The sequence below is a fragment of the Macrotis lagotis genome, chromosome 3, assembly GCF_037893015.1.
Source record: "Macrotis lagotis isolate mMagLag1 chromosome 3, bilby.v1.9.chrom.fasta, whole genome shotgun sequence".
NCBI lineage: Eukaryota > Metazoa > Chordata > Mammalia > Peramelemorphia > Peramelidae > Macrotis > Macrotis lagotis.
In genome coordinates this window covers 176953471-176981286 of record NC_133660.1, presented here as the reverse complement: position 1 = coordinate 176981286, position 27816 = coordinate 176953471, and the positions used below count along the sequence as shown (strand labels likewise).

Below are 27816 nucleotides of genomic sequence, written 5' to 3'. Positions count from 1 at the left end.
ATTTAGATTTTTAAATTTCCTATTCTGTAAATCTATTAAATTTATAGGCATATAATTGGGCAAAATAATTTCTAATAATTGATTTAATTTCATCTTCATTCATGGTATACTTTTTCATTTTTAATATTATTTAGTTTTCTTCTTTTAAAAAACTCATATATCTATTTTATTGCTTTTAATAAATCAATGATTAGTTTTATTTATTAATTCAATGGTTTTCTTATATTCAGTTTTATTAATTTCACCTTTACTTTACAGGATAGCCAATTTGCTATTAAATTGAGGATTTTTAATTTGTTCTTTTTTTAATTTCTTTAATTGCAAAACTAATTCATTGATCTGTTCTTTCTCTCTTTTATTAATATAAGCAACTAGCTGAAATTACAATCTCAGAGAGTTGTTTGAGATAATTGGAGCTTAGCCCATAATCACATAGATTGTATGTATCAGAGGAGATTGGTCCAAGTTAAATCTCATGAAATCATAAATAAACACATCTTCAAAATAATTTCCTTCCTATGGGTACTAACTCCATTGATGCAAATTGAAATTCCTTCATATTTTAGGAGGTGTATTAATGAATTGCTGTGATTGAAACAATTGATGCCCTAAGTGTCCAACCTTCTGATAATTAGGTTTTCATCCATTCAGTTGATAAACACTAAGTGCCTATTTTGTGTCAGACACAAAACTTCTATGATATACATAAAAACAAGGATCATCCCTATCCCTCCAAGAAGCTTACAGTCTAATGGGGGAGAAAACATAAAAAGAATTCAAAAGAAGTGAAATAAAAACAGAGGAGGAAAAGAAATGGGAGGGGAGAAGTTACCTACCTTGTTTGGATACTTGTTGGAGAGTTCCAAAGATGTTTTAAAAAAGTGTAGCTGGTGGGAAATTAGAACTGTGCTTCACCTCCTCTTTAAATAGAGGCCCTAGGGCCTCCATTCTATTCATAGAGTTTAATCAGAGGGACAGAAGATATTGTGAGATGTGAGTGACAGGCAGTTTCAATCTTCCAGCATAAGATTTCACATATTGAGATTTTGGGTGAATTTAGCTAGATTGATATTCCATTGAAAAACTCAATCTAGGGGTGGCTAGGTGGTGCAGTGGATAAGGCACCAGTCCTGGAGTCAGGAGTACTTGAGTTCAAATCCGGCCTCAGACACTTAATAATTACCTAGCTGTGTGGCCTTGGGCAAGCCACTTAACCCCATTTGCCTTGCAAAAACCTAAAAAAAAAAAACAAAAACAAAAACAAACTCAATCTGCTTTGACCAGGTCCATACCCAAAGTCTTTCCAATTCATTCATCCATCCATCCATTCATTCATTCATTCAGTATTCTTATTAAGTGGCTACTATATGCCAGAAGGGCAGCAAAGTGGCCAAGTGCATAGAGTATCAGGTCTGGAGTCAGAAAGAATCACCTTCCTGAGTTCAACTCCAACCTCAATACTTACTCACTGTGTGACCCTGGACCCTTAACCCTGTGTACCTCAGTTTCCTTATCTGTAAAATGAGTTGGAGAAGGAAATGGCAAACCACTCTAGTATCTTTGTCAAGGAAATCACAAATTAGGTCATGAAGAATCACATACAATAGAAATGAAAAGAGTACAGGGGCCTTCTTTTTACAGATAAGTAAACTGATGCTCAGCGAACTGACCAGTTCCAGGTCACACACCCAAGGCTTCCACAAGTGGTAGAGGTGGTCTTCTGGTCCCCTCCTTTTCTTTTCTTTATTTTTTTAGGGCTTTTTTTGCAAAGCAATGGGGTTAAGTGGCTTGCCCAAGGCCACACAGCTAGGTAATTATTAAGTGTCTGAGGCCAGATTTGAACTCAGGTCCTCCTGACTTCAGGGGCCAGTGCTCTAATCCACTGTATCACCTAGCCCCCCGCCCCAGGTCTCCTCATTTTCTCATTATTCTATGTTCCTTCTAACCTAATCTTAGTGAAGAATCTGCTTTTTTTTTTTTTTTTACCATTTCTCATTTCACTGATCTGTTTGTCAGATGGTCTCAAAAACCAACCCATTTCTTTTCATTTTACTTTCCTTATTCATCAAATTCCCAAATAACTAAACAGTAGAGTAATGGGTTATTGAAAATCTAGGAAAAGGTATTCACTGGACTGCAACAATGGAAAAGAAAGTTCTTTCCACTAAAATATTTGGCACTGGTCAAATGAAGCAGCATGAGAAACAGTTATGATTTTCTCAGGAGAAATAACTTTAATAGGTATACTACCATCTGTTTGACTCTGTGTCCTCAGGATACTGGGACCTTTTTCATCTGACTTACAGCAAAAGTCTTGTATTTGTCTTTCCTTTTAGACTGTTAACTTCTTGAAACAGCAACTGCCTTGCTTTTTTTTCTATTTGTTTAGCACAATGTTCCACATATGTTTTTCCCCCATTTGTACAGTTGTTCAGTCATGTATGATTTTTTGTGACTCCAGAGCACACCAATGCTGTCCATGAGTTTTCTTGTCAAAGATATCAGAATATCTTCTCCAATGGATTAAGGTAAACAGATTACATAGTTAATAAGTATCTGAGATCAAATTTGAACTCAGATCTTCCTGACTTCAGGCTCAGAACTTTATCCACTGAACCTTCTAGCTTTCTTTGCAAATACATGCCACCTAATGCCTGCTTTTTCATCCATCTATCCATCTATTCATTCATCTTACTAAGTATTATTGTAGGAAGGAATGAAGGAATTTGGATGAAGGAATTCATCCCACAAAAACTATAAAGTATGGCTAGTAAAGTCAATAATAACAAGAAGATGATAACAGAAAGGATGGAATCAAATTAAATATAAGGAAGAATTTTTTAATAATGAATTGCTCCAAAAAGAAAATAGATGGCTTTGGGAAGTGTTTTCACTTTTTCTTCATCCAAATAGAGACTGAATGACCAGCAGCCAGGGAGGTAATAAAGGCAATCTGATGTGAGCTAGGGAGTTGGATTCTCTGAGTCTTAAATTGTGTGATTTTTAAGACAACATTGTTAACATTTTCCTTTACAGACATAGAAATACAATCCAGCAGCAATGAAAAAAGTGATGAGGTACTAACAAAGACAATATAAATTTTCTAACAAAAATGTTGAAGAATAGGATAATTTTGTTTCCTGTTTAGTTTTCTTATGGCAAAAGTGGGAACTAACCCATTAATTTTTTTTTAAAAAATTTTTTTGCCTGGTTGTTTGAAATGTTTTATTTGGTTTTTTGGATCCAAAATATGATTTTATCTATGTGAGCACATACTTTGAGGATCTTGGGAATTCTTCTAAGTTTTAGACAGGAGGAAAAAAGATCAAGAAAATTGCCAAAAGCATCTAGAGGTGGTTACCTGACTTATTTGTCTGTGGTGGCACAGCTAATATGTGTCAGAGGAAGGACTTAAACACAGGTCTTCCTGACTGCAAAGGTAAGTCTCCTCTTCTCCATTGCATCAGGGTTGTCATTTTATTCATATTTTAAGCATATTTATTACTGGAATCTGCACTAGCAGAGACAGTACTACTCACCTGATCAAAACCACAGACTTTTTAATATCTTAAGTGTTTTAAAGTATTAAATGAAATCTCAAGTATAGAGATTTCTGTATATAGAGAGGAGGACTTAGGTTTAAGTCCCAATTTTGAAAGATGCTGTGTGACCATGAACCAGTTGCTTAGTCTCTAAGTGCCCCAGACAATTTGATAAAGATGTAGTTCTCTCTATCTCTTAAATCATGGATCTAGTCTAATCTCATTTAATAAAAATATGAAATCAATTATAATATTGCCCTAGACCTAAAAATACCAAGCAAGTCACACAATTAAATAGATATAAAATATATTTGATTTCATGGGTAATTTTACATAATAAAAAATTTTAAATTATCTAATTGTCATTTTCTTCTTTAACTAATACTAATTTCATATTAAATGCTGCTCTGATGTTAGCCCAAAAGAGCACCTGTTTACGCTTCTCCATGGGCCATTCCAAGTAAGTTCTCTGTGCCATGAGAGCCTTTAGTTTGTGATACTTGTTAGGAATGCTGTGCTGTGGGATTGGTTCCAATAAGATGAGGATTAAGTTATCACAACCTTCATGAAAAAGTTTGTGGTGAGCAAAGTACAACTCATAATGGCACCACTCACTCTGAATGAAGTTGGGGGACAAAATAAAGATGGACTTGTAGCTTTTCTCTATGCAGTTTATAATGTTTTCAATAATACTTTTTCCAGGGACAAAGTTTCTTTCGTGAAGGCAAATCTTTATGTCTTCAGCCTCTAGGTTTGGAACTAGCTCATGCTTCACCCAGGCAGAATCCAATTCACTGTATGAAATAAAAGCATGAAACTGAAATTTCCTTTCAAGTATATCTATGGGAATGTTCATAGTTCTGGGTCGTGTTTGAGTCCACCGAAATATCATCCTCAGATACCATGGCAAGTCAAAGTAGATACACAAAAAAGTTGTAACAATAATCACAACTAACCCAATGATGACAATAGTGATAATCAACAGAACTAGATTACATGACAAGGGAGACAAGTGAAAGTTCTTTAACTGTGTCCCCTTATAACTATCTGGAAAAGCACATTTATATGAATGTGGCCATCCACTTGCCACTTTGTTGGATAATATGGCCATATTTTTGCTAAATTCTCTTAGTTGACAGTTACACTGGAATGGGTTGTCTCCTGCCTGCAGTGATTTAATATTCTTGCAGCTGTTGAAGAAATGAGCAGATGGGTGGGAAACTGAATTATGACTGATAACCAATACAGAAAGGCTACTAAAGGTACTGCACCCTGGAAGATCAGCTAAAGAGTTAAAAGCGATATTTAGTTCTTGCAAAGTTTCCAGATTGGATATATCTTTAGGAATGCTCCTGATTTTGTTTCTGTGTAGATCAAGCAATGTGATATTGGGAGGTAAACATCTGAAGACAGAGTCAGAGAGTTCATTGGAAGACAAATTGAGGATGGATAGACTTTCTGTCCAGTTGCAGTTTGTCTTCTTTTCATCATGACTGATGAAATTCTCACTTAAATCCAGATGTTTCAGAGACTTCATTTTCTCTGTCATGTGAGCTATTTTGGAAAGGTATTTAAATTTGTTCTTTTGTAAAATGAGTGTTTCTAAGAGAATTAAGTTTCCACAGTCTTGGAAAAGACTCTCTGTGAGAAGATTGTTAGTAAAATCCAAATACTGAAATGGGCTCGGCTGAGAAGGGCAAAGCATATGCAAGAAACGAGTATCTGAAATTGTTAACATTTTTATGTTCATGTCTGAAAAGATACTATACAAATCTGTTTGTGAAAATATATAAATTTTGATGGTAAAAAGCTTTATTTTTAGTTCTTTCAGTGATGTTTCATAATATTTAAATTGTTCCTCATCAATTTCTCCCACTAATGTTATGTTGTAGATATAAAGATATTCCACAGGTTTGTGCCAAAGAAATTGAAGAGTTTCTACAAAGCATTTCCAAGTAGTCTTAAGATGATAGAGGGTAAGATTCAGAAATTTTACATTATTAATTAATTTTGATAAAAAATAAATGAAAATTAGACATTTATCACCATCATCTAAATTAATATTACTTAACTCTAAACTTCTTAAGTTGTTCACTGACATATTCAATTGGACAGAACATGATTCATCTGTAGGAAAGATAATTTGTAGTGCTTTTGTGCTCAAAACTGGAAGGCTCTCCAATTTGTCTTTTTTCTCACAAAATCTTTCTAAGTCTAGCAGGATATTACTTAAATGCAAATGTTGAAGTGGTAGTAAGTCTGGTTTTTGTATTCCTGTAGCACTCAGTCCCAGGAAATCTAGTTGGGACATGTTGGCAAATTCCTCACAAATGGGGAGAGCTTCAAATTCATTAAATGAGAGGTCTAAATATGTGAGATTCATGAGAGCATTCTCATGAGAGCAAGAAATCTTCCATAACTTATTGTGGGATAAATCCAAGTATTCCAGATTCTGGTTGAATTTGAAAACACTGATATCAAGGTGCTGTATCCTATTATGAGAAAGTTTCAAAACTCTCAGTTTTGGGAGAGGTTTGAAGTCCTCAGTTTGAAGTTCATTTATACTATTTAGTGACAGATCCAAGACTGTTGTTTTTGATGATAAGTGTTTTGGGACATGACTGAGAAAGCTGTTTGAATAGTTGCCTTTAACTTCATCTTCCAAAGGATGTTGGATTCTCCTCCCAAGGATCAACATAAAGATTTGAACAAAATGCAATGTGCTGATGATTGGTAACCTGGAATTAGCCATAGTGATACGGTAGACATCCCTAAGGGTCACTGTCATTCTTCAGAGTATCTATATACTGGTCCAAATTCTAGAACAAAATCCACATGACATAGTTGTTGAATGAATACTAATTCATAATAATAAAGTTTTTATATGTTACTCTCAATCCATCCAAAACAATAATGACTGGAGGTTTATAAGAAAATTTAAAGCCTACAAAGCACCTATCACACATTAGCTCAATTGTTTCTCTTCTTAGGTAGAGACCAATAGATATCCCTGTTTTGTAGATAGAAAAACTGAGGTAGAGAGAGGTTAAGTGGCTTCAGATGATACTAGATTTAGCACTGACAATGCTCTCAAAGGTTGTCTTCATTTTGTGGATGAAGAAACCAAGACTCAGGGAAATTATGTGATTAACCCAAGGTCACACTTAGGATGTGTCTGATCCTTGATTCCAGGTCTACATTTTATTTTCTATGCCACACTATTTCTCTGGTGACTTGTTGACAATTATACATCTATCAAGTGCCAGAGGTAGTCAGATATCTGCTAATTCTATATCTAGTATTCTATATAACAGTAATTAAATTATTTTAGGCATGTTATTTAACTTCCCTGTGCCTCAGTTTCCTTATCTACAAATTATAGAGGTAACATTATATAGGATATAGGAAATTTATTCTAGAGTCATTAAACTTTAGGTACAAATTCTACCTCTGACACTGCTTGACCATAGGTAAAACATTTAGCTTCTCTGAACTTCAGTTTCCTTATCTGTGAAATGAAATAATTATACCAGTAGTGCTTACCTTATAATAATAATGCTGTAAAAATAGAGACTACAAGTGTCACTACTTCTTTATCTACACCACTATACCTCAATAACAGAGGTAATATGATAGTGTCATGTTAACAAAGTACAGTCGCATCTGGATATTTCTTTATAACAAAGTTATGAAGGAGATTCCAAGATAAAATGGAAATGGCAACTGACTGCTAACTAGTTTAATATTGGTGATGTTCATTTAAAAAATGAAATCTGCCAGAGTTGGGAGTTCAACATACAGAACAGGTTGGTAGTATAGGTCCTCCAAACATGTACCAAAAGATACAGCTTGGGGTGGGGAGATGAGGAAGAAATATTTTCTCTCTTCTTCTCCCATTTTCCCCTCTAATCTTGCAGTGCAGATAATTACCCAGGAAAAGATCCACAGCAACACACACACATAGTATGAAGGGAGACAGATACAGACACAGAGAAGAAACATTCAAGGTAAGAAGCAGCTTCAAGGAATGTGACTGGCAGCAGAAAAGACAATCAATTGTGGATTAAAAGGAGAATTAGTCCTGACAGGGATTGAGATGCAGAGAAGATTTGTAGAATCTACCCCACAAAGATGCTACATCCAGGGTGGAACATTTTGAGGACAATACCAAGAAGAAAAAGGACATTGAGATCTTGAAATACTGAAGGTACTAGTTGCCTCCACCAGATATTTTCCTGTGTACATGCCTAACTGGAGCTGGTCTTTTGGAAAGGTTTTCATTTCACCTAAGTTAACACGATTCATGTTTTATAAATAAAATGTACTCCCAATAAAAGCAATCCTAAAGGGATTGAATCTGAAGGAAGTTAAATCTTTTGTTTTCAATGTAATTCATTTCCTTTATATTTTTATTTTTTTAAATGCTTATTTAAGGTAATGGGGTTAAGTGACTTGCCCTCGGTCACAGAGCTAAGCAATTATTAAATATCTGAGGCTGGATTTGAACTCAGGTCCTCTTGCCTACAGGTCTGGTGCTCTTTCCACTGTGCCACCTAGCTGCCCCCCCATTTCTTTTATTTTTTTAATAATATTTTTCTACCCAATTACAAGTTAAAAACAATTTTTAACATTTGTTGGGTTTTTCTTATAAGTTTTGAGTTCCAAACTCTATTCCTCCCCCCTTCCCTTTGCCCCCTTCCTGAGATGGTATTCAGGTTATTCATGTGCAATCAGGTAAAACATTTCCATATTAGTCATTCTGAGAGAGAGAGAGAGAGAGAGAGAGAGAGAGAGAGAGAGAGAGAGAGAGAGAGATTGAGATTGAGAGAGAGAAAAGAATAAAAATGGAGAGAAAGAAAAAGAGAAAAACAGACAATGCTTCAGTTTCTTTTTAGATAATATCAGTTCTCTGAAGGCAGATAGCATTTTTCATCTTGAGTGAAGGAAGTTAAATCTTTAGACCCTTAAGATTTAAAATTAGAACAGCATATTATGCTTTTAAACACCATTTTGGGTTGAGAATACATAGCAAAGATGTATAGGTCTGCAATTCTTAAGTTTTCTTGGAACCATTGTACAATTTACCAGGGAGTAGTTTGATTTTTGATAAAATTCTAATAATAGCTCTTATTTTTATTTAAAATACAAGATAAATGATTTTATTAGACAATGGGGATGTAACAATGTGTGCCCTCAAAGAACTTATATTCAACTGGAAAAATAAATGCAACAATATACAGTTAAGTAAATGTGAGGTAATTTAAGAAGAAAAATATCACTAACAAACTAGTATCTATCAGGACAGGTTTCAATCTAGTTAGGGGAGATGACACAGTAACACATAAAATGATTTAAGACAGTTAGCAATCAGTCAAGAAATAAAGAATAATATCCCATAGGCTTAACACATAAACATTAAGGGGATATTGTTGCTCACCCTTTTTTTCCGAAGAGGACTAATGACATCATGGATGATTTCTTGACTTGCCCATGAATTGGATTTAAGTGCACAAAGCTGTCAGTCTCACTCTTTCTTCCAGAGTCATCAAAGTCTAGTGGGGCAAGACAATAGTCAAGATAATTGGTGATGGCAGGAGATGCAGTGGATGACGTTAGTATCTTTGATGTCTAACAAAGTTCTAAGCTCTCCACAATGCCTGCTTCAGCTGTCTCCTTGATCTTTGGAATAAATTGTCCTCATCATGCATGCATGTGTGCATGTGTGCATGTGTGTATGTGTGTGTGTGTGTGTGTGTGTGTGTGTGTGTGTGTGTGTGTGTGAACAGGAGTGTGGTGGATGTCTTCACATGCATAGGGTAGATATCCCCCTAACTTATTGAAAGGTTTTAGGTGGGTTGGTTACCTAATAAGAGATCAATAGAATCTGGTGGAGTTGACTAGGGGAGGTTCTCAGTAGAAGTGAGCTAGAAGACAATTTTTAGGGACAAAACAGATAAGAATTGCTTAGGGGGATGGAGACAGTGTATTATAAGGTAAAATCACTATTACAATTAAGAAGTGCTTCTTTATATCTAATATATTGTAGTAAATTATACCCATTTCCTTTTGCTCAGCTCTCTGAGAGGGGCTATGCTACTTATGCCTCCTCAAATAGGATTATAGGTCCTGACATCTGTCAAAATGATCTAAATATTCCAAGAATATGAAAAAGGAGGTGACAGTGTCATAAAAATAAATAGTTCACTTATTCATCAGGGAAGACTGTAGACTTCATCTAGTTTAGCTCCTTCATTTTATAAAGGAGGAAATTCCTCTCAAGTTTCCTAGGAAGAATAGGGGAAATGATTGACTCAAGATCATGAAACTAGTGACAGTGAGGCACTAAATGGAATTTAAAAAGTCATAATAATCATGGCTTATTTAATGCTTTAAGATATTATGTCATTTGATCCTCACAACAGCCCTGGTGCTAATATTATACTAATTTTACAATTGAGGAAATTGAGACAAACAGATTTTTTTTCCCTAAAGTCACACAGTCAGTAAGTATCTCAGTCAGAATTCGAATTCAGCTCTTCTTAATTGCATGTCTAGTACTCTACGCACTATGCCATGTAGCTAGTTGCTTTTTGTATGACATGATGACAGAAGGCTGGACTTTGGAGGAGAAATCTTTTTTTTTTTAGGTTTTTGCAAGGCAATGGGGTTAAGTGGCTTGCCCAAGGCCACACAGCTAGGTAATTATTAAGTGTCTGAGCCAGATTTGAACCCAGGTACTCCTGACTCCAAGACCAGTGCTCTATCCACTACGCCACCTAGCCACCCCTGGAGGAGAAATCTTGCCTCAGATATTTACTAGTTGTGTAACCCTTCACAAGTCACTTCTGTTTGCCTCAGTCTTTTCATCTATAAAATGAGGTAGAAGCATCTATCTCCCAGGGTTGTTGTGAAGGTAAAAAAGAGATAATAGTTGTAAAGTGCTTTGGAAACCTCAAAGTGTTTTATAAGTGCTAGCTATTATCAAAGCAGCCCCAGCAGCAGCAATCGTAATTGTATTTAGTCTAGAATTCAAACCCAGATTCTTTGGCACCAATATTCATTATACTTTCTTAGTCTTCAAGGGATAGTGATGGTAGCTTTGTGACTATAGCAACACCAAACAGAATTGTAACTAGATTTTTTTTTTAAATGATTAGTAAGGGGAACATTAAGTTCAGTCTTAGGTATCCAAAAAATTAAAGTTGAAAGTTACCAGAAAGGAAATTGGGAGGTGCAGGCAGGGTGTGATTATATTGCATTATATTACTAAGCAAGAATTGGGCAAGAGAATTGGTATAAAGAATAACATGTAGTGTAGATGATCTAATGGAAACTGGACATTGGTCATGAGTGTAGACCAGGAAGCTACTGAGAGATTAAATGTTCCACTGGTATCTATACCATGTCAGGAGTATGAGAAGAAATCTCTCAGCATTGACAGTGGATTTATTTCTTGAGAGAGTACCCACATAGATGAGATCACAGATTAATTATATTATGGGTGCCAGACATCTTTACTCCAATTAGTTCAGTATTGGACTCAAAAAATTTTAATAAATATCAACTAACCAGAAGTTTGATGCTTTTGTTTTTGTCATTGCCATCTCCCTGCTTCTAGTCTCTACTCTCTCCTATCACTCCATAGCTGCCAAAGTAATTTTCTTTATTTTAAAAATAAATTTATTTATTTATTTACCCCGTTACATGTAAAGATAGTTTTCAACAATCATTTTTTTGTAAGATTTTGAGTTCTACATTTTTCTCCCTCTCTTCCTTCCCTCCTTCCCTCCCCTTGTCAGCTAGTAATCTAATATAGGTTGCACAGGTATAACTATGATAAACATATTTCCATACTAATCATGTAGTGAAGCAAGAATCAAAACAAAAAGGAAAAAAACAAGAGAAGAAAAAAATAAAACAAATTGAAAATAGTAAGCTGCATTCAGACTCTATAGCTTCTTCTCTGGATGTGGATGGTATTTTCCATCAGAAGTCCAAAGTAATTTTCACAAAATTCAAGTCTAACAACCATAGTATTCCCCTTAAAAAGATCCCCCAACTAACTGTTGCCTTTGAAATCATATAGTTTAATCATTTCTATCTATAGATGGGGAGCATTAAACAACAGAGATTCCTCTCACTGAGCTTTTATACAAAGGTCAAATCCAGCAGTTCCTGTTTAATCAAAATGGCAGTGTGCAGTAAGGTCCTCAGTTATCCTGGCTTAGAAATTGTTGCTTCTGTCCTAGTACAAATTCTATTGTCAACACACTTCTCTGATATTAGACACCAGCTCTAATTCATTACTTTTTTTTAATTGACAAAGCAGCCAGAAACCTTCTAACACAACCAGATTTCTTAGTTTCATGACCCTCTGCTTTGGCTGACCCTGACAATGAATCTGTCTTGTCTTTTGAATTTTTATTCATCTGGTAACAAGAGATAGCTTTGTATTTAATGATAGTCCCCCTAAACCTTTTTGCATCTAATTTCCATTCTGGAGCATCATGAATATCTCCTCCTCACTAGTTCAGACCTGGCTAGGTGGCACAAAGGACAACCTTGGATTTTTCTAAGGAAAGAGGGCATGTATCCAACTGGTACTACCTGGTATATCACTCCACGTATTCATTTGGATGTATCTCTATTCAGTTGGTTCCTGAAATTTAAGGAAAAAAATGAGAGCATAAACCATCAGCAATTTAACCTCAAAGAAAGAAAACAAAAGGGAAACAGGAGTGGGGCACAATAGAAAAAAAGGGGAATATTTTTTAGACCAAAAAAGTAATTAAGCAGAGATAGTAAATAATAGAAATAGTGAAAGAAAATACAGATCAAGAAGAAAAAGAAAGTAAAATATAAAGGGAATAAGAAAGGTAATTAAAAAAAAGACTGTTGAAGAAAAATCATTCATTTATTTATTAATTCAGCAAACATTTATTGAGAAGCACTGACTACATGCAAAGTATTATAAACTGTATCTACTGCAAAGTTGTACAAGACATGTACAAGAAATTTACTGTCTAATTAAGGAGATAAGACACATATATATTTCTGCAACACAAATTTATGATTCCTGTGTATCTGATTACCTACCCACTCTAAAAAATCATGTAAGAAAATAGAATAAAGAAAGAGGATACCAATAAGAGGTGAGAGAAGACAAAACAAACAAGCCCAGGGGAAAGGATAATATTATTGGGTAAAATGAACTAGGTTTTCACCCAACTATACACACACCCTCTTCTCGCTCAGCACAGGAGAAAGTACCATAAGCAACAGAATTTCTTGAATTCCAGTAACAGAAAAATATAAAGTATATTTTTATATAGAAAAATATAAAGAAAACTCACCTTTCTCGTGCATAACCCTTAGCATTTCCTTCGTCATCTTTCATAGTTTTGATTTGAAAAAAGATCATTCTCAACCAGATTTCTCTTCAGAGGAAGAGTTTCCTCTAAATACCCTAAAAATATAAAAACGATTCTGTTGTAACTACAGGAAGTAACAAAACATGACTTTGAAGGGATTGTGCCATCTATCGAACCTTAGTGAAACTGCACCTTATACGTGAATTTTCCTTACATTCATCTATAAACAATATTTACATCCCCTTCATCAAGAGTATGGATATAAACAAGGGGAGGGAAATTCTCCCTAGTGTGATAAAATGTTTTGCGCATTTATAACATTTGAGCTGTTTTAACAGGTAGCAACAACAGAATTTAGCACCTAGTTAGTATGGGTAAGTCTCTCTGTTCTTATCCTGTCTCTCTCTCAGTAACTCAACTGGGTCCCTGTTTCTTTATCATGGGATGATGTCCAACGTCTACCTTCTGGCCCAAGGTCTTGTATTCTAAGGTCCAAGATCTCTCACCATCATCTTAACCTAACTGAATTTGTAAGGTTTCTAAGCTTGTTTTGTAATGTTGCCCATGGCAAAAGAATTGTTGGTTATGCTTCTGCTCAAGACTAATAATTTTAAGGTAGCAGATATCATTAAAATACCATATTTGTGCAAAATATAATAATAATAATAACAATAATAATGTTCTTGTTTCAAGGATTTCAAAGGTTTAAGTAGGGAAAATATATTGTTATATCTTTCTGCATAGTTGGCACAACAAATTTTCTTTGAAACTTAGTGTTTAGTTTGGTCAGATGAAGCATATAGAAAAAATAAGAACTATTTGTGACTTCCCAGATCTAAAGATTTAACCTTCTACTCAGAGGAAATGAAGAGAAAAGAAGAACAAAGAAATATGTGCTAGGGATGTGCTGATAAATGTTAAAACTGGATAAGGGGAGAAGGAAATATATGCTTTTACATTTAATCCTCATTATTTTTATTTTCTTCATCATCATCTTAAGTCTTGACAGTCAATAAATTAATAAATCAAATCCTGATTTGTAGTGTTTGCCAATTTTCAAGGTGGAACCACTCTCATTGAAAATTTAACAATCAGCTCTCTCTAGACGTTTTGAACCAGCTCCAGTATATTCCTTGTGTTTACCACTACTAGCTGAAATTTCAGATACTCATTGCATAATCTGCAGAACCAGGGAATGGGTTGCAGGATCTGTTAAGTCAATTTCTTTAACTGAAAACTGTTATTAAGAATGTAATGGGGGAGAAAGAAGCTAAATTTAGAGTCAGGGGAACTACCTCTGATTGTGGGTTTTGACCCTTACTACCTTTGTGACCCTGATGGCAATGCATCACTTCTTCAAGACTCAGTACTTTCATCTATAAAATAAATTAGGTAGGCTGTGTTAAAAGTGGCAAATTGGTAGCTGACTGGGAACCAGATTAAATTATAATTGGGAAATGTTTAACAAAATAGATAAAAATACAATAATGTGAAACTGGTTTTGTCGATATGCAGCTGTTTCTATTTGAGTTTGATACTATTGCATTGGAATTAGAAGGGTTATTTTTTAGTTCTGAATGTATGATCTTATTAGATTTATAAAAATTAGTCTTAAAAAAATCTACCCATATTGGTTGGGTAGAAACTTGTGTCAAGCAAAAACCCCAAAAACTATCATCTCTTTTTTTCCCTACTAAACAAGAGTAGACTTTTAAATAATTACATTTTAAAATTATTCTCAGAAAGTAGATTAATGCATTTGACTCAGCATTGCAGAGAACCGAGACTTCTCAAAGACAAATATTCTAAGGACAACATTTATCTAGAGAGTTTGGAGAAAGGATTTTAATTGTTCTTCTACTGGATAGTCTAAGCATTCAGGAATGGGGAATTGATCTTTCCTTGATTTATTGTTTGTGAATTAGCATTTCAGCAAAATTTTGATTTACTGGAATCCCTAATTAGTTAGATTTTTATTTTATGTCCCATTTTAGGAGACAGACATATAACAAAACAAGATCAGTTTTTTTTAAAGCTTGCAGGATTTCCCCAAAAATCTGTGCATAGTTATCTTAATCTCATAGCTCTTCTTTGCATTTACAGTATTTATACAACCAGTGGCAGGATCTGGAGACATTGGAAAATTCTGATTCTCCCAAGAAAGGACTAATTCTTTTCAGTACCAACACACTTGGAATAGATCAGTTCTTTAGCTTACATTCTTTCTCATTCAGAGATCTGATCATGTTATTCTTCTGGAAACCCTTGATTGCCTCCTAAATAAATGTTAGACTCTTTAGACTGATGTTTAAGGTCCTCCATGATCTAGTGATACCTCAACTTTTCAATCTTAGCTCAGATTCTTTCCTTCCAGACAAATTTCAGACAATTCCAGACAAATTAGATATTACCTCCACTAAAATGCTAAGTGCTTTCCCACCCTCCAAACCTTTGCTCACATTATTCTCTACAACCTGAATATCCAACCATTTGCTGCCTTTTGAAGTCCTCCCCACCCATTAAAGCTTAAGTCAAATGGCATCTTCGCCATGAAGCCTTCTATAATTACCTGAGTTGATAAGGACTTTTTTCTCCCTATGATCTCACATGGAATATAACTTATAATTTTATATGATAGTAAGTTGCATGCAGCTTATCTCCTCTACTAGGTTATAAGAACCATATCCAGTTTTGCAGAGTCTCCGTACATAGTAAATGCAAAGCAAACCATTTGGTTGGAATTGGAGTATGAATTTCACTGAATCACAGTGGTCCAGTCTGACTAGAAAAGACCCATATCAGGAGATTATGGTTATGTAATTAGGCCAGATATTTAGTACTTATTTGGGCATGGAGTCTGGGAGCAGCAGTTACACACCTTGTTAATAATTAATGATACTTATGAAAGGCTCAGATTTGGCATGATGCCAGCCTTGCTCTGTGCCCCTATAACTGTCCAGACTAGGAGGCAGACCAGGCAGTACAGGTAATAGTGAACAGTGAGTGGACAGCAGGAGAAGCAGATTAGGAATTTGGGGAACTGATAAGCAAACTTGGGTTATGCAGATGGATTTATGACTCTACAGCCTCCCACCAAAAAAGATTGTACAGTAAAAGGTATATATCTCTCCAAACCTCCTCAGCATTCCTTTGGTCTCTCTGAATAAAGAATCCAGAAAGCAATGGGAATGAGATTTACTTGAAATATCCTGCTTCCCTTGATTAGATAAGGATTTACAGGATTTGTATTGGACTTACATTTGGCTCAAGTTGGCAGGTTATGCCATACATTACATTTGGAATGACAAACAGTAGGTCTGAATCTCAGATGTTGACTTTGAAATGAACAAAAGTCATTTTTCTGAAAATTCAATTAAAAAAAGACTATATGCTTTCGAATGAAGGTTTTTACTGCAATAGGACTTTATATTTGATTGACCATTTATTGACCATTTATTAATCAATCTTACTAATCAGTATTTCCCAAGTTTTACAGAGACACAATTTTTAATGTTTTTTCATTAAAGTCATTAATGAAAAAACACACATAGTACCCTGCAGCTGGGCTTCATCACTTATGCATTTATAAGGAGGACCAAGGCTCTGCTTCTTCCTCTCATTCATTCTTACTCATAAAAATGTAAGAGGCTTCTCAATTCTCTGCAGGTGGCAGCAAGAAACACAGTTTGGCCTTTTTAGCAGCTCTCATGTCAAATCAGAAGGGTAAAGTAAACCCATTTTAAGAAAGTGGTATATAGTTTAACTTTTCTTACAAAGAAAAATAAAAGTTAATCCCACAGACGAGACATTTCCATATATGGCATAAACTTGTTACAAATGACAACTCCTTTAAAGACAAAAGGGTAACACTAATGTGGCAGCAAATTAGATCACCATGTAAATAACAGGCATCAATTTCAGGCAATATAAAAACATTTTGATAAAAACAGTGTGATTCTGAATTTAATGAAATTTTGCCATCTAAAGGCATGAGAAAGTAAAAATATGAAAAGACCCAAAAGTTTATTTTGATGGATTTTCTTCTTTTATATTTTTCCAAACAAATTGTTTTCCCCTATAATATCATTGAATGCTAGAAGGATGGAATTGAGGTTTGAGTAAAAATAGTAATATACACAATTTGAGGCTATGTATACTGTGGAAAGAGAAATACCTGGTGAATGGGGAGTGGGAGGGGGAAAGACAAATTCCATCATGAATTGGTTCTTTCAAGAGTACAGTCTACAAACCTGATGCTGAACTTCATAAATTCATTAATCAATATATAGAGAGAGAGTTTACACAGCTAAGATCAAGATGTTGGTTCTTGGTTTTTGACATGGACTTAGCAGACCAATTCCAAAGACAAAAGGGTGGGTCATTCTTATTCCAACTCTTTTTGATTAAAAGAAACTAATTTTTTTTTCTAGTTGGTTTTTTTTTTTGCAAGGCAATGGGGTTAAGTGGCTTGCCCAAGACCACACAGCTAGGTCATTATTAAGTGTCTAATACCAGATTTGAATTCAGGTACTCCTGACTCCAGGGTTGGTGCTCTATTCACTGTGCCACCTAGCCAGCCCTAAAAGAAACTAATTTGAAATAAATTTGAGAGGATTGTAATTCTTCAACAATAACAAAAAAATCATTCTTCATAATACTCTTGTGTAGTATCCATGAAACCACCCTGAAGAAATAACAAATAAAGCTCTTTCCAAGCACCTTTTGCATACAACAGGTGTGACAGTAAAATAGCAAACCTGCAAAATGTCACAGACCAAAATCAATTAAATTCAGAAAACATTTATCAAGCAATTACACTGTCCTTCGCCCTTAGATCCAGAAGACAAAAACTAGAGTCCATACCCTTAAGGAGTTTAGATTCTCACAGAAGTAATCATTGCTGTTTAGAATGTCACCCTCTGACAACTGTCCATATTTCTATATTAGATCGAAGAATCTAAGTGTAACAAATCCTCTAAGTAGAATTTAACAAAAAGTTCTCTTTAATTACTTTTCTGCAGTATTAATGGGGTTCTGTTTTCGTTTTCCTAAGATTTAAGTCCAGAGATGAAAATATAGGGGGCTAGGTGGCGTAGTGGATAAAGCACCGGCCTTGGAGTCAGGAGTACCTGACCAAATGCCGCTTCAGACACTTAATAATGACCTAGCTGTGTGGCCTTGGGCAAGCCACTTAACCCCATTTGCCTTGCAAAAACCTACAAAAAAAAACAAAAAAAAAGAAGTCATCCAGAGACGAAAATATAGACTGGAGATAGTCTTTAATCAAAAAAAAAAAAAAATCAGGCAAAGCAATAACATGGGGGTATTTCCCATCCAGGAGTGCAATTGGCAGCAGTGTTTTTCTGTGTTCCATCTAGTTGAGCATTTAAAAAGTTATTATTCTTTTTTCACAAGAAACCAAGAAGCAAACCCAGAGAGAAAAGGTTCAAGTAAAACATAACTAAGAGCGTCCTCGGCAAAGTTTCCACCTCGGACACCAGTGGAAGGGACACTGAGGGGCTTCAGGAGGGTCGGGTTCGAGGCCCAGGCTTCTGTCGCCCACCAGTCAGAGGATGACAAGTTAGCGCCTTAGTTTCCTTCTCTAGAAAACGGGTCCTTTTGGGCTCTCGCTCTTGGATCCTTGGGTCCCCTTTCCGGACGGGTTCTTCCAGGGGTCACAATTGGGGGGGGTCCCCAGAGAGGGGATAGAAGAAGAGGCCCCGGAGGGCTAACAAGCGCCTCCGGGAGTCCGCCCCGGGGCTTTGGGCAGCGGGTCGGCTGCGGGTCGGCTCCGGGCTGGCCCGGCCGCAGGCTGGCGGAGGCGGGGCCGGCTGCCCGGGCCGGACCCTGGAGTCCTGGCCCCAGCCCCGGGCCCGCCCCCGGCCCGCCCAGCTTCTCCGGCCCTGCCGACGTGGCGGGGCGGGGACGGGCCCGGGCGCCCGGGACCAGCGCGGCGGCTCCGGCGGTAAGGAGCCCCCAGCCCCCTTTCTGCCCTTTCTGCCTTTCCTTTCCCTGGCCCAGCCGGGCGCTCCCTCGCCCGCTCTTCCCCGGGCCCCGGCGCCCCTGGGCGCAGCGGGGCTGGGGGCAGTGCGGGGATGGGGGGGGTCTGTGGCCGGGGGGCATCTGTTACCCGCAGGGCCCCCCGAGGGCAGGGACCTCGTCGCTAGTCCTGCCCACCCGGGCCGGCTGGGCCACCCGGGCCAGGAGCGGGATGCTGTCCCGGGGCAGAGGCTCACTGGGGGCCGGGTCCGACGAAGGGGCGGGCGGTCAGGGCAAAGGCGATGTAGGGGCGTCCTCCTGCCATGTCCACGGCCGCCGGCCGGCGAGAGCTGTGGGGTGTGGGCACCCAGCCCGGACCTCCCGTGCCGGTCCGCACTGTCCATCCCAGCCTCGCGGCCGCGCCATTCCACACTCTCCGCCGGGGCAGAGTTGTACCAAATCTCCCTCTTCTAGAGCGCAGGTGTCAGGAGAGCCAAAGCGCCCTGGACTGCTTTGAAGGAGAGGAAAGGAAGAGGTAGGAGGAAAAGGCAGGCAGGTTCCACTCTGGGGCATCCATGCCCCTCCGGGCCCCCTGGCGCGAGTTTGGAGGCTTTTGTCTGCTTTTCAGACTCACCTCTGCCAGAGCAGACCCTGCTTGCTGTCACTCCCCTCCCACAGCCCGCATCCTCCCATCCACTTTGCCCTGGCATTTGAGGAGTGCTTCCGGATAGCTCAGAACAACCCTTTCTCTGACACTTTTTATTCAAAGTCCCTTTCTTTTCAAAGTTCCTCTCTCCCGGAAGTATTGATCAGGTAGGGCCTTCCTGCTGCCAGCTCTCACCCTATTCCTTCTCTGGGATACTGGAAGCTGCTGTAAGTTTTCCTTGGAAAATCTTCTTCATGGATTTCCTTGCTGCCTTGCTGGTTTACTGCCCTCCCCCAACAGGGAATTCCCTGTTGGATAAGGCTATGTGTGCAAAAGATCTGTGTATATGTAAATTTACACACACATACACACATAGATATAGATATAGATATAGATATGTATGAATGTCTATGGAAATTTATATATATAAAAGTATGTACATATGAATGTATATGCAAATTTATGTATATAAAAGTGTGTATGTATGAATGCATATGAAAATTTATATATATAGAAGTATGTATGTATGAATAGATATGCAAATTTATATATATAAGTATGTATATATGAATGGATATACAAATTTATATATATATAAAAGTATGTATGTATGTATGAATGGATATGCACATTTATATATATAAATATGTATGTATGTATAAATGGATATGCACATTTATATATAAAAGTATGTATGTATGAATGTCTATGCAAATTTATATATAAAAGTATGTATGTATGAATGCACATGAAAATTTATACATATCAAAGTATGTATGTATGAATGCATATGAAAATTTATACATGTCAAAGTATGTATGTATGGATGTATATGTACATTTATATATAAAGTATATATGAATGTATATGCAAATTTGTATATTTGAATGTTTATGCAAATGTATATATAAAATGTATGTATGAATACATATGCAAATTTATGTATATAAAAGTATGTGTGTATGAATGTATATGCAAATTTTTATATATGTATGAATAGGTATGCATATTAATATTATGCCAGTCCTAGGTAAAATTGAGGATTAGACAAACTTTGCTTTCAAAAATGTGCTATCAGTATGTCCTCTCTGCATCATAGGATCATAGATTTTGGACTGGAACAGAGTTTAAAAATTATAAAGTTCTAGTCTCTCATTTTGATCAAATAAGGAGACTTGAAATCTTAAGTGGTCACAAGTAGTAAGTGGAAGAATTGGGAATGTGAACCCAAGTCCTCTTACTACAGATCTCCAATATATCTCCCTGTTTATCATATCTTCTTATCTTTCAGTAGCCCTAACCTCCTTTCTTCTATTAATGTTTGCCCCTAAGAAAAAGTCTGATACTAAAGCAGGTGATCTTAACCTGAGGCCTGTAGACTTAAAAATAAATTTGTAACTTTATTTCAATATCATTAGTCTCCTCTGTCATCCTATGGATTTTATTATATGCACTCTAAAACTTTTTTCTCCTGATAAATAGACTTCCTCAGATGCCAAAAAAGGTACAATATACAGAAATAATAAGAACCCTTGCACCAAGGTAAACATTTTAAGCCAAGGAAATGAATTTCTAATAGCAGTTTCAAGTATCAAGGAACAAACAGGAGAATTTTAAAAGATAGGGTAGAAATTGATGCTTTCTTGTGTACTTCTTATAATAAGGCTTATTACTGTGTCAGTTGTTACTTTTCTGCAGTTACTGTCATCAAAAACACCTTTGCATTTTAATTGTGATTCTTTTGAAAGTGGCTGTATTTTTTTTATCATAATTAATGTGGTCTTAAAAAGTGTGTATCTCTGTGTGTGTGTGTGTGTGTGTGTGTGTGTGTGTGTGTGTGTTCTCTGTGTGTTATATTGGTTCCTAGAAGGGGTAAAGTAAAAATTAGTTGTGAGGCTAATGTCAGTCACTTAAGAATTAGTACTTCCTTGCATGTGAGAAGTAAACATGTAGCTGGCATGGAGAAAGAGAAGGGATCAGGTAGCTTCCTCTTCTTCCTTACCCCCTCTTCAGGTTCTAGGATAATTAGCTGCTTATTGTAACAAATTTTGTTCTATAATTAGGAATTTCAATGATAAAATTGGGGGAGGTACTAGTTAATACTAGTTAATGCCTAAAATGTGATCCTTGGTATCAATCTATATTAAATGAACATGAAGGTGTAAGTCTTAACCCTTAGCCCACCCCCACCACACCACACCACCAATAGACCTTTTATTTCATCTCTATAGGGAACTGCCAGAATAGAAATGGGGCAATTCTATAAGTTACAGTCTTAGAAAATTTAGAAAAAATACATACATATCAGACACCTTGACACTAAAATTGACCCTCTCACCACTGTGCCATGCTATGTCTCTAACAGTTTCTTAACCTCAACTCAATTAAAAAAGTATTTATTAAGTGCCTTCTATGTTCCACTAGGAATGCAAAGTCAAAAATGAAACAATCCTGGCCTCCAAAGAGCTGATGCTGGCTGTATTGGTACACATACTTAAGTATATACAAAGTAAATAAAGGTCAGGGATGGAATCTATGATTTCATGGATAGAGCGACCTCTTAGATAAGACAGTTTCTCCACCAACACGGGTAGGCACCTTATCTATAATGTATAGTCATATAGAATTTGCCTAGAGGACTGATAGATTAAATGACTTACCCAAAGTTATACAATGATTATATTCCATGCAGAATTTGAACCCAGGTTTCCTGGCTCTAAGATTGAATCTTTATTCCCAACAACATGACTGCCCTTCATGCAAAGTAAATACAAGGTAATTTTGAAGGGAAGGGAGAAACACTTTCCTTTGGGAGAAATTGGGAAAGATCTAATGCAAAAGATTTGAGATTTGAAGGAATAAACTCTTTGTTATTCAGAGCCAGACTATGCAATTGCACAGATCTTTTTTGTTCTTTACAGGGTTAGAATAAATAATTGCATTGCTCACCAATTGAGAAAGCTTTGTCCCCATCTAAAAACTGTCAGCCCCCCCCCATTTCCATTTTCAATCCCTCTAGAATTTCCATTGATAGACATTTCTTATGTGTTAGCAAAGGATAGTTTAAATATTAGTCTGAGATTTCAGGAATATCTGTAATTGCTTTGCTGTCTTTGGACAGATTTTGTACTTTTATATACTGGTCAACCTGTCAATCAATATAAATCTAGGTTTCATTGGTTTAGTAACAAATTAAAACAAAATGTGGGAAAGGAAGAAGAAATAGTTCACTCCATCTTAAGTTAGTATGTACCTCAAAAGTATTTGCCCTTTTAGGACCAAATTTATATAACATTCTCTTTCCCCAGTGCTGTATTGCTATGGATCTTTTGTTCATTGAAGTAAAAACAAAAAAAGAGGGAGTGATGAAAATTACTGACATTCTTATAGTGTTTTAAAATTTGCATCATGCTTTTTATAAATTTTATTGGAGCCTCACATCCACCCTGAGAAGTAAAGATACTCTTATCCTCATTTTATAAATGAAAAATTAAGGCTCAGAGGTTAAGTGAATTGCCTATATTTATGTTAAAGGAAAGATTTTTTTAAACCCTCACTTTTGGACTCTAAGGCCAGCTTACCATTCATAACACCACACTGCCTGTCCATGTCACTTGTTAGTTTTGGTCAAAAACATTGCTGGAAGGAGAAAAGTGCAACTATCAATTTGAAAAGAGTCTTTGGATTGGCTATAGATTTACCAATTTTATCCCCATAAGAAAAAAAAGAAGCAATGGGCTAGTGGAACAAGAAAGCAGATGTCTCTGAGAAAGCCTTCATTTCTCAAATATATAGAGAATTGAGTCAAATCCATAAAAATAATTGTTGAAGGTCAAAAAATATAAAGTTTTCCAAAGAAGAAATCAAAGCTACACACACACACACACACACACACACACACACACACACACACACACAAACACACAATTTGTATATATATATATATATATATATATATATAGTCATATGAAAAAAATGTTCTAAATCCCTATTGATTAGAAAAAGGCAAATTCAAACAAACGTTAGAGGGGATGAGGGAAAATGGAACACTGATGAATTGTTGTTGGATTAGTGAATTGCGCTAACTATTCTGGAGAACTATTTGGACCTATGTTCAAAAGTTCAACTGTGATTTTTTTTGACCCAGCAATACCACCACCACCACTGAGCCTGTATTCCCAGAGAGATCAAAGGAAAAGGACCTATATGAACAAAAATATTTATGGCAGCTTTTTTTTTGTAGTGGCAAAGAATTGGAAATTAAGGGGATGCTCATCAATTGGGGAATGACTGGACAAGTTATGGCATAAGATTTTGCTATAAGAAATTATTAGGGCATAGTACCAGAAAACCATGGTAAGACCTATATGAACAGATAACAAAATGAAGTGAGAAAAACTGGGAGATTATTGTGCATAGTAATAGCAATGTTGTGGTGATGCTCAACTGTGAAAGACTTGGCTACTCTGATCAATACAATGATCTAAGATAATTCCATAGCACTCAAATTGATAAAAAAGTCCACATTCATAGAGAGAACTGATAAATCTCAGATTGCAAATTGAAGTATAATTTTCTTGTGGGTTGATTTTTTTTTTTTGCTTTTTGGGGGCTATATGGCTAATATGGAAATATGTTTTGCATAGGTGCTACAATGAATAGTGCACTGACCTTGTAGTCAGATGGATGGGAGTTTGAATCCAGTCTCAGATACTTGACACTTACTAGTTGTGTCACCTTGGGCAAGTCACTTAACCTGACTGCCTCATATCCAGGTCATTTCCAGTTGTCCTGATTCATATCTGGCCACTGGACCCAGATGGCTCTGGAGGAGAAAATGAGGCTGGTGGCTTAGCACAGCACCCCCTCAGTCAACTCCAATTCACTTGCTTGTCATGGCATCATCTCCCTGATGTCTTGGTCTTCTTAAAGAAGGAAGAATAAACATCACATGATGTTTATATTTATGTTTATATGTATCATGTATAATTGATATCACATTGCTTACCTTTAAAGTAGATTACTTTACCTTTAAGAGTGAGCATGATGGAGAGGGAGAGAATTTAGAACTCAAAATTTAGAAAGAAAAAATGTTTAATATAATTTTTTTAAATGCCATAAGAAAATAGTATAGGGGTTTCCCACTTCAGCCCACATATAAACCTTTAACAATGTACAAATGAGTCCTTATAGAGAGTAGACATTCAATTATTATTTGTTGATTTATACTCTCCAAGCTCATCTACAGAATTGTAAGATCAATATTCCTATCATTTTGTGCCAGAGTCACCTATAATGGGAAGGATCCTGATTAACTTATGAGGGTATCATAGGAGGAGTTTCCACATCTGGTAACACTAAGACCCTGAGAGTTCAGAGGAGGAATTACTTTACTAAAAACATTCTGGGCAACTCAAAATAGCCTGCCACAAGATTGGGCCAGAGGAGGGAGGAGTATCTGAATCATCCTGCTCTAGCTAGAGAGTTCACCCCAAAGGTGCACATCTGTGCTTCTGGTCATTCCTACTGCAGCAAAATTAACTCAGAGTGCCCCAGGTCTGTTCTGCAGTATCGTGGCTCATAATGCTTGTAGTTTGGATAGGGGTTTAATTCAAACCACTCGAAGGCTGGTAGCATCCTAGCCTCCTCCAACAGGGAGATGAATCTAATTTCTCTCAGCTCATGCCCCAACTTAGAAACCTGGGAATTACATTCCATTGAACAGTTCTGATGCTTTGTATTTGCAATATCTCACAACTCCTGTCACCTGTGAGAGTGATATAGCGGCCAAAAAATCGGGATCTTAGGCCTAATATCCATAAATAAGAGGGAAGTGATGATTCCATTACACTCTGCCTTGAGCAGTCACCATCTGAAGTATTATGTTTAGTTCTAGGAAGGACAGTGATAACCTGTAAAGGATCCAGAGGAGGGTGATAAGAAAGTAAGAAGACTAAAAAACACTCTATATCAGGATCAATTGAAGGGATTTGGGAAAAAGAAAACTTGGGGGGGTGAAATGGGAATAGTTAGCTACTTTGAAGTATTAGGAGGGTTGTCAAGGAGAGGAAATCTTAGACATGTTCTGTCTATCCTCAGATGGGAATGGATAGAAATCACTGTTAGGGAAATTTAGTCATCATATAAGAAAAATAGCCTTATAGAACCTGTTCAAAAGTAGGATTGGTTACATCAATGGGATCACTGGTTTTTAGCTCATTTGGAGAACCTTCTAGCAATGGTTAGAATATTCTGGAAAGGTCATTCCTGTTTAGATATGTATTGGATTGGATGACCCTCAAGGTGCTGTTCAACTCTCAGATTCTGTGATTCTATATCTAAAACACTGCCAATGTCTATATGCTATACTTGCCACAATTCATTTACTCCTTGTCATCCCCCCCATTTTTTTTTTTTTTTTGGTTTTTGCAAGGCAATGGGGTTAAGTGGCTTGCCCAAGGCCACACAGCTAGGTAATTATTAAGTGTCTGAGTTCGGATTTGAACTTAGATCGTCCTGACTCCAGGGCCAGTGCTCTATCTACTGTGACACCTAGCTGTCCCTTGTTATCCCCTTTTGAAGAAACCTCCATTCAATGCAAGTTTTTTTGTGTATCTAAGCAATGTTTGAAAATTGCATCCTGTATGTATCTTTATGTACAAGTGATTTTTGACTTGTCACCATAATATGAAGCTTAATATTGCCATGTGTACTATTAGAAGTAGGATTTTCTGATTTTAAAAACAATGTGGTTTGGTAAGATCTAAGAACTGACTTTTCCCCTCTTCCTTTTTCATTCCGTCCTTCACCTTCTTTTGTCATTGCCCACCCAAATCTCAGACTACAAATAGAAGAATGGATCTGAAAGCATTGTCTGATATAAGTTTGTGTCACAGTAAATGTGTGACTACCTCTGACTATATTTCAAAACTAAATATGCTATTTTTGTCAGTCTGCTTGGTTTTGTATATATCCACTTATTAGTACAGATAATAATTCTCTTAGTTTATTATGTTCAAGTCATATCAATAAATGGAAAATTTACAATTTCATTTTCCTTGACAACAAATAGAAAGCTCCATGAAAGTTCTAAGATGTTTGTACTGTATAAAGAAATCTTAAGAACCAACATGGTGTGGTGGATATGGCTTTGGACTGGTGTGTTTGGACCTGTTTCCAAATCCTGCCTCAGATTATTAGTTTATTAGTTGTTTAATCTGGGACAAGTTACTTAACCATTTTATGCTTCAATTTCTTTATCTGCAAAATGAGGTGATTGAGCCTAATGAAGTCTAAGGTCCCTTCTAACTCTACTATAGTGATCTATTTTTTGACTTGTGGAAAGACATTTGCTATTTCCAGATTTCATTTCTGGGTGTACATGTCTGCAACAAAGTGACATGATTAGAGATCTCCAGTGAAAAACTTTGAAATCACAGATTAACTAATTTAATTTTTTAAAATCTATATATTGCACAGAAATAAAAATGTCTGAAGACACAAATAACACTATAGCACCTGAAGAAAAAACTGAAATAACCAAGATGCCCAATAAAGATTCTTTACTTGAGGATGCTGCAATACACCATGAAACACCTGAAATTGTGAATGACTCTCCACCAATCGGACTGAAAGAAGAGGTAGACAAAACCATAAAAGTAGAGGATGAAGAGGTGACTGGGACCCAGCATCCTAACACTCCCTTGATAGAAGACACAGTTGTAAAAGAACCTCCTATTGTGGGAACAACAGAAGCTATACTTGTTGAGTGCATTGAATCTGTAAGCCTTGAGCCAGACCCTGCATCTGAAGTATTACTGAGTGAGCAAAGCAACCAGGTAAGTGGAATTTATATAATTCAACTTGTTATTCCCAGAATGTTCCTCACAGTCTGCTAGAAGCAGTAGATTATATGACCACCCCTCTCCATAAAAAAGATGTAGAATGTTTTCAAACCTTTTTATTGGAAAACAACATGCAAAGAGAACAATTCCACTGAATATACTTCTTTCCTCCCCCCCCAAGTGACTAGAGAAAGGGTAATTAAAATAATCTGTTTGCATATTATAATCAAGCCTTTAGAGCTTGGCCTTGACACCAATCAGTCAACATGCATTTATTATCCCCTAGATACTGTGCTGGGTTCTGAGGATACGGAAGCAAAGGCAAAAATGGTCCCTTCCCTCAAGGAGCTTACATTCTAATGGAGGGACATATACAGATATATGCAAAACATATCACATATAAATACATTATAGCTTGAGGCAGATGTGATCAG

At 36.6% G+C, this 27816-nt stretch overlaps 2 protein-coding genes across 2 annotated transcripts in view; one reads left to right on the top strand and one right to left on the bottom strand.

Moving 5' to 3' along the window:
- Positions 1 to 206: 206 nt before the first annotated feature.
- TLR6 (toll like receptor 6) lies at positions 207 to 13031 on the bottom strand. The gene is made up of 4 exons (XM_074229636.1): positions 12896 to 13031; positions 12150 to 12201; positions 8980 to 9094; positions 207 to 6361 (listed from the first exon to the last, which is right to left on the bottom strand). Exon 4 carries the CDS (start codon positions 6328 to 6330, stop codon positions 3898 to 3900), a length of 2433 nt encoding a protein of 810 aa, XP_074085737.1. The 5' UTR covers positions 6331 to 6361; positions 8980 to 9094; positions 12150 to 12201; positions 12896 to 13031; the 3' UTR covers positions 207 to 3897.
- Positions 13032 to 18830: 5799 nt separating this feature from the next.
- FAM114A1 (family with sequence similarity 114 member A1) overlaps positions 18831 to 27816 on the top strand; it is a 72081-nt gene continuing 63095 nt past the window's right edge. Inside the window, exons 1-2 of the mRNA XM_074229634.1 lie at positions 18831 to 18878; positions 27018 to 27376. Coding sequence (XP_074085735.1) covers positions 27026 to 27376 — 351 coding nt within the window. The 5' untranslated portion in view covers positions 18831 to 18878; positions 27018 to 27025. The remainder of the gene's footprint in view (positions 18879 to 27017; positions 27377 to 27816) is intronic.

Excerpts from the sequence above, each read along its gene's own strand:
- TLR6 (XM_074229636.1), bottom strand. The coding sequence starts at position 6,330 with ATGACAGTGACCCTTAGGGATGTCTACCGTATCACTATGGCTAATTCC.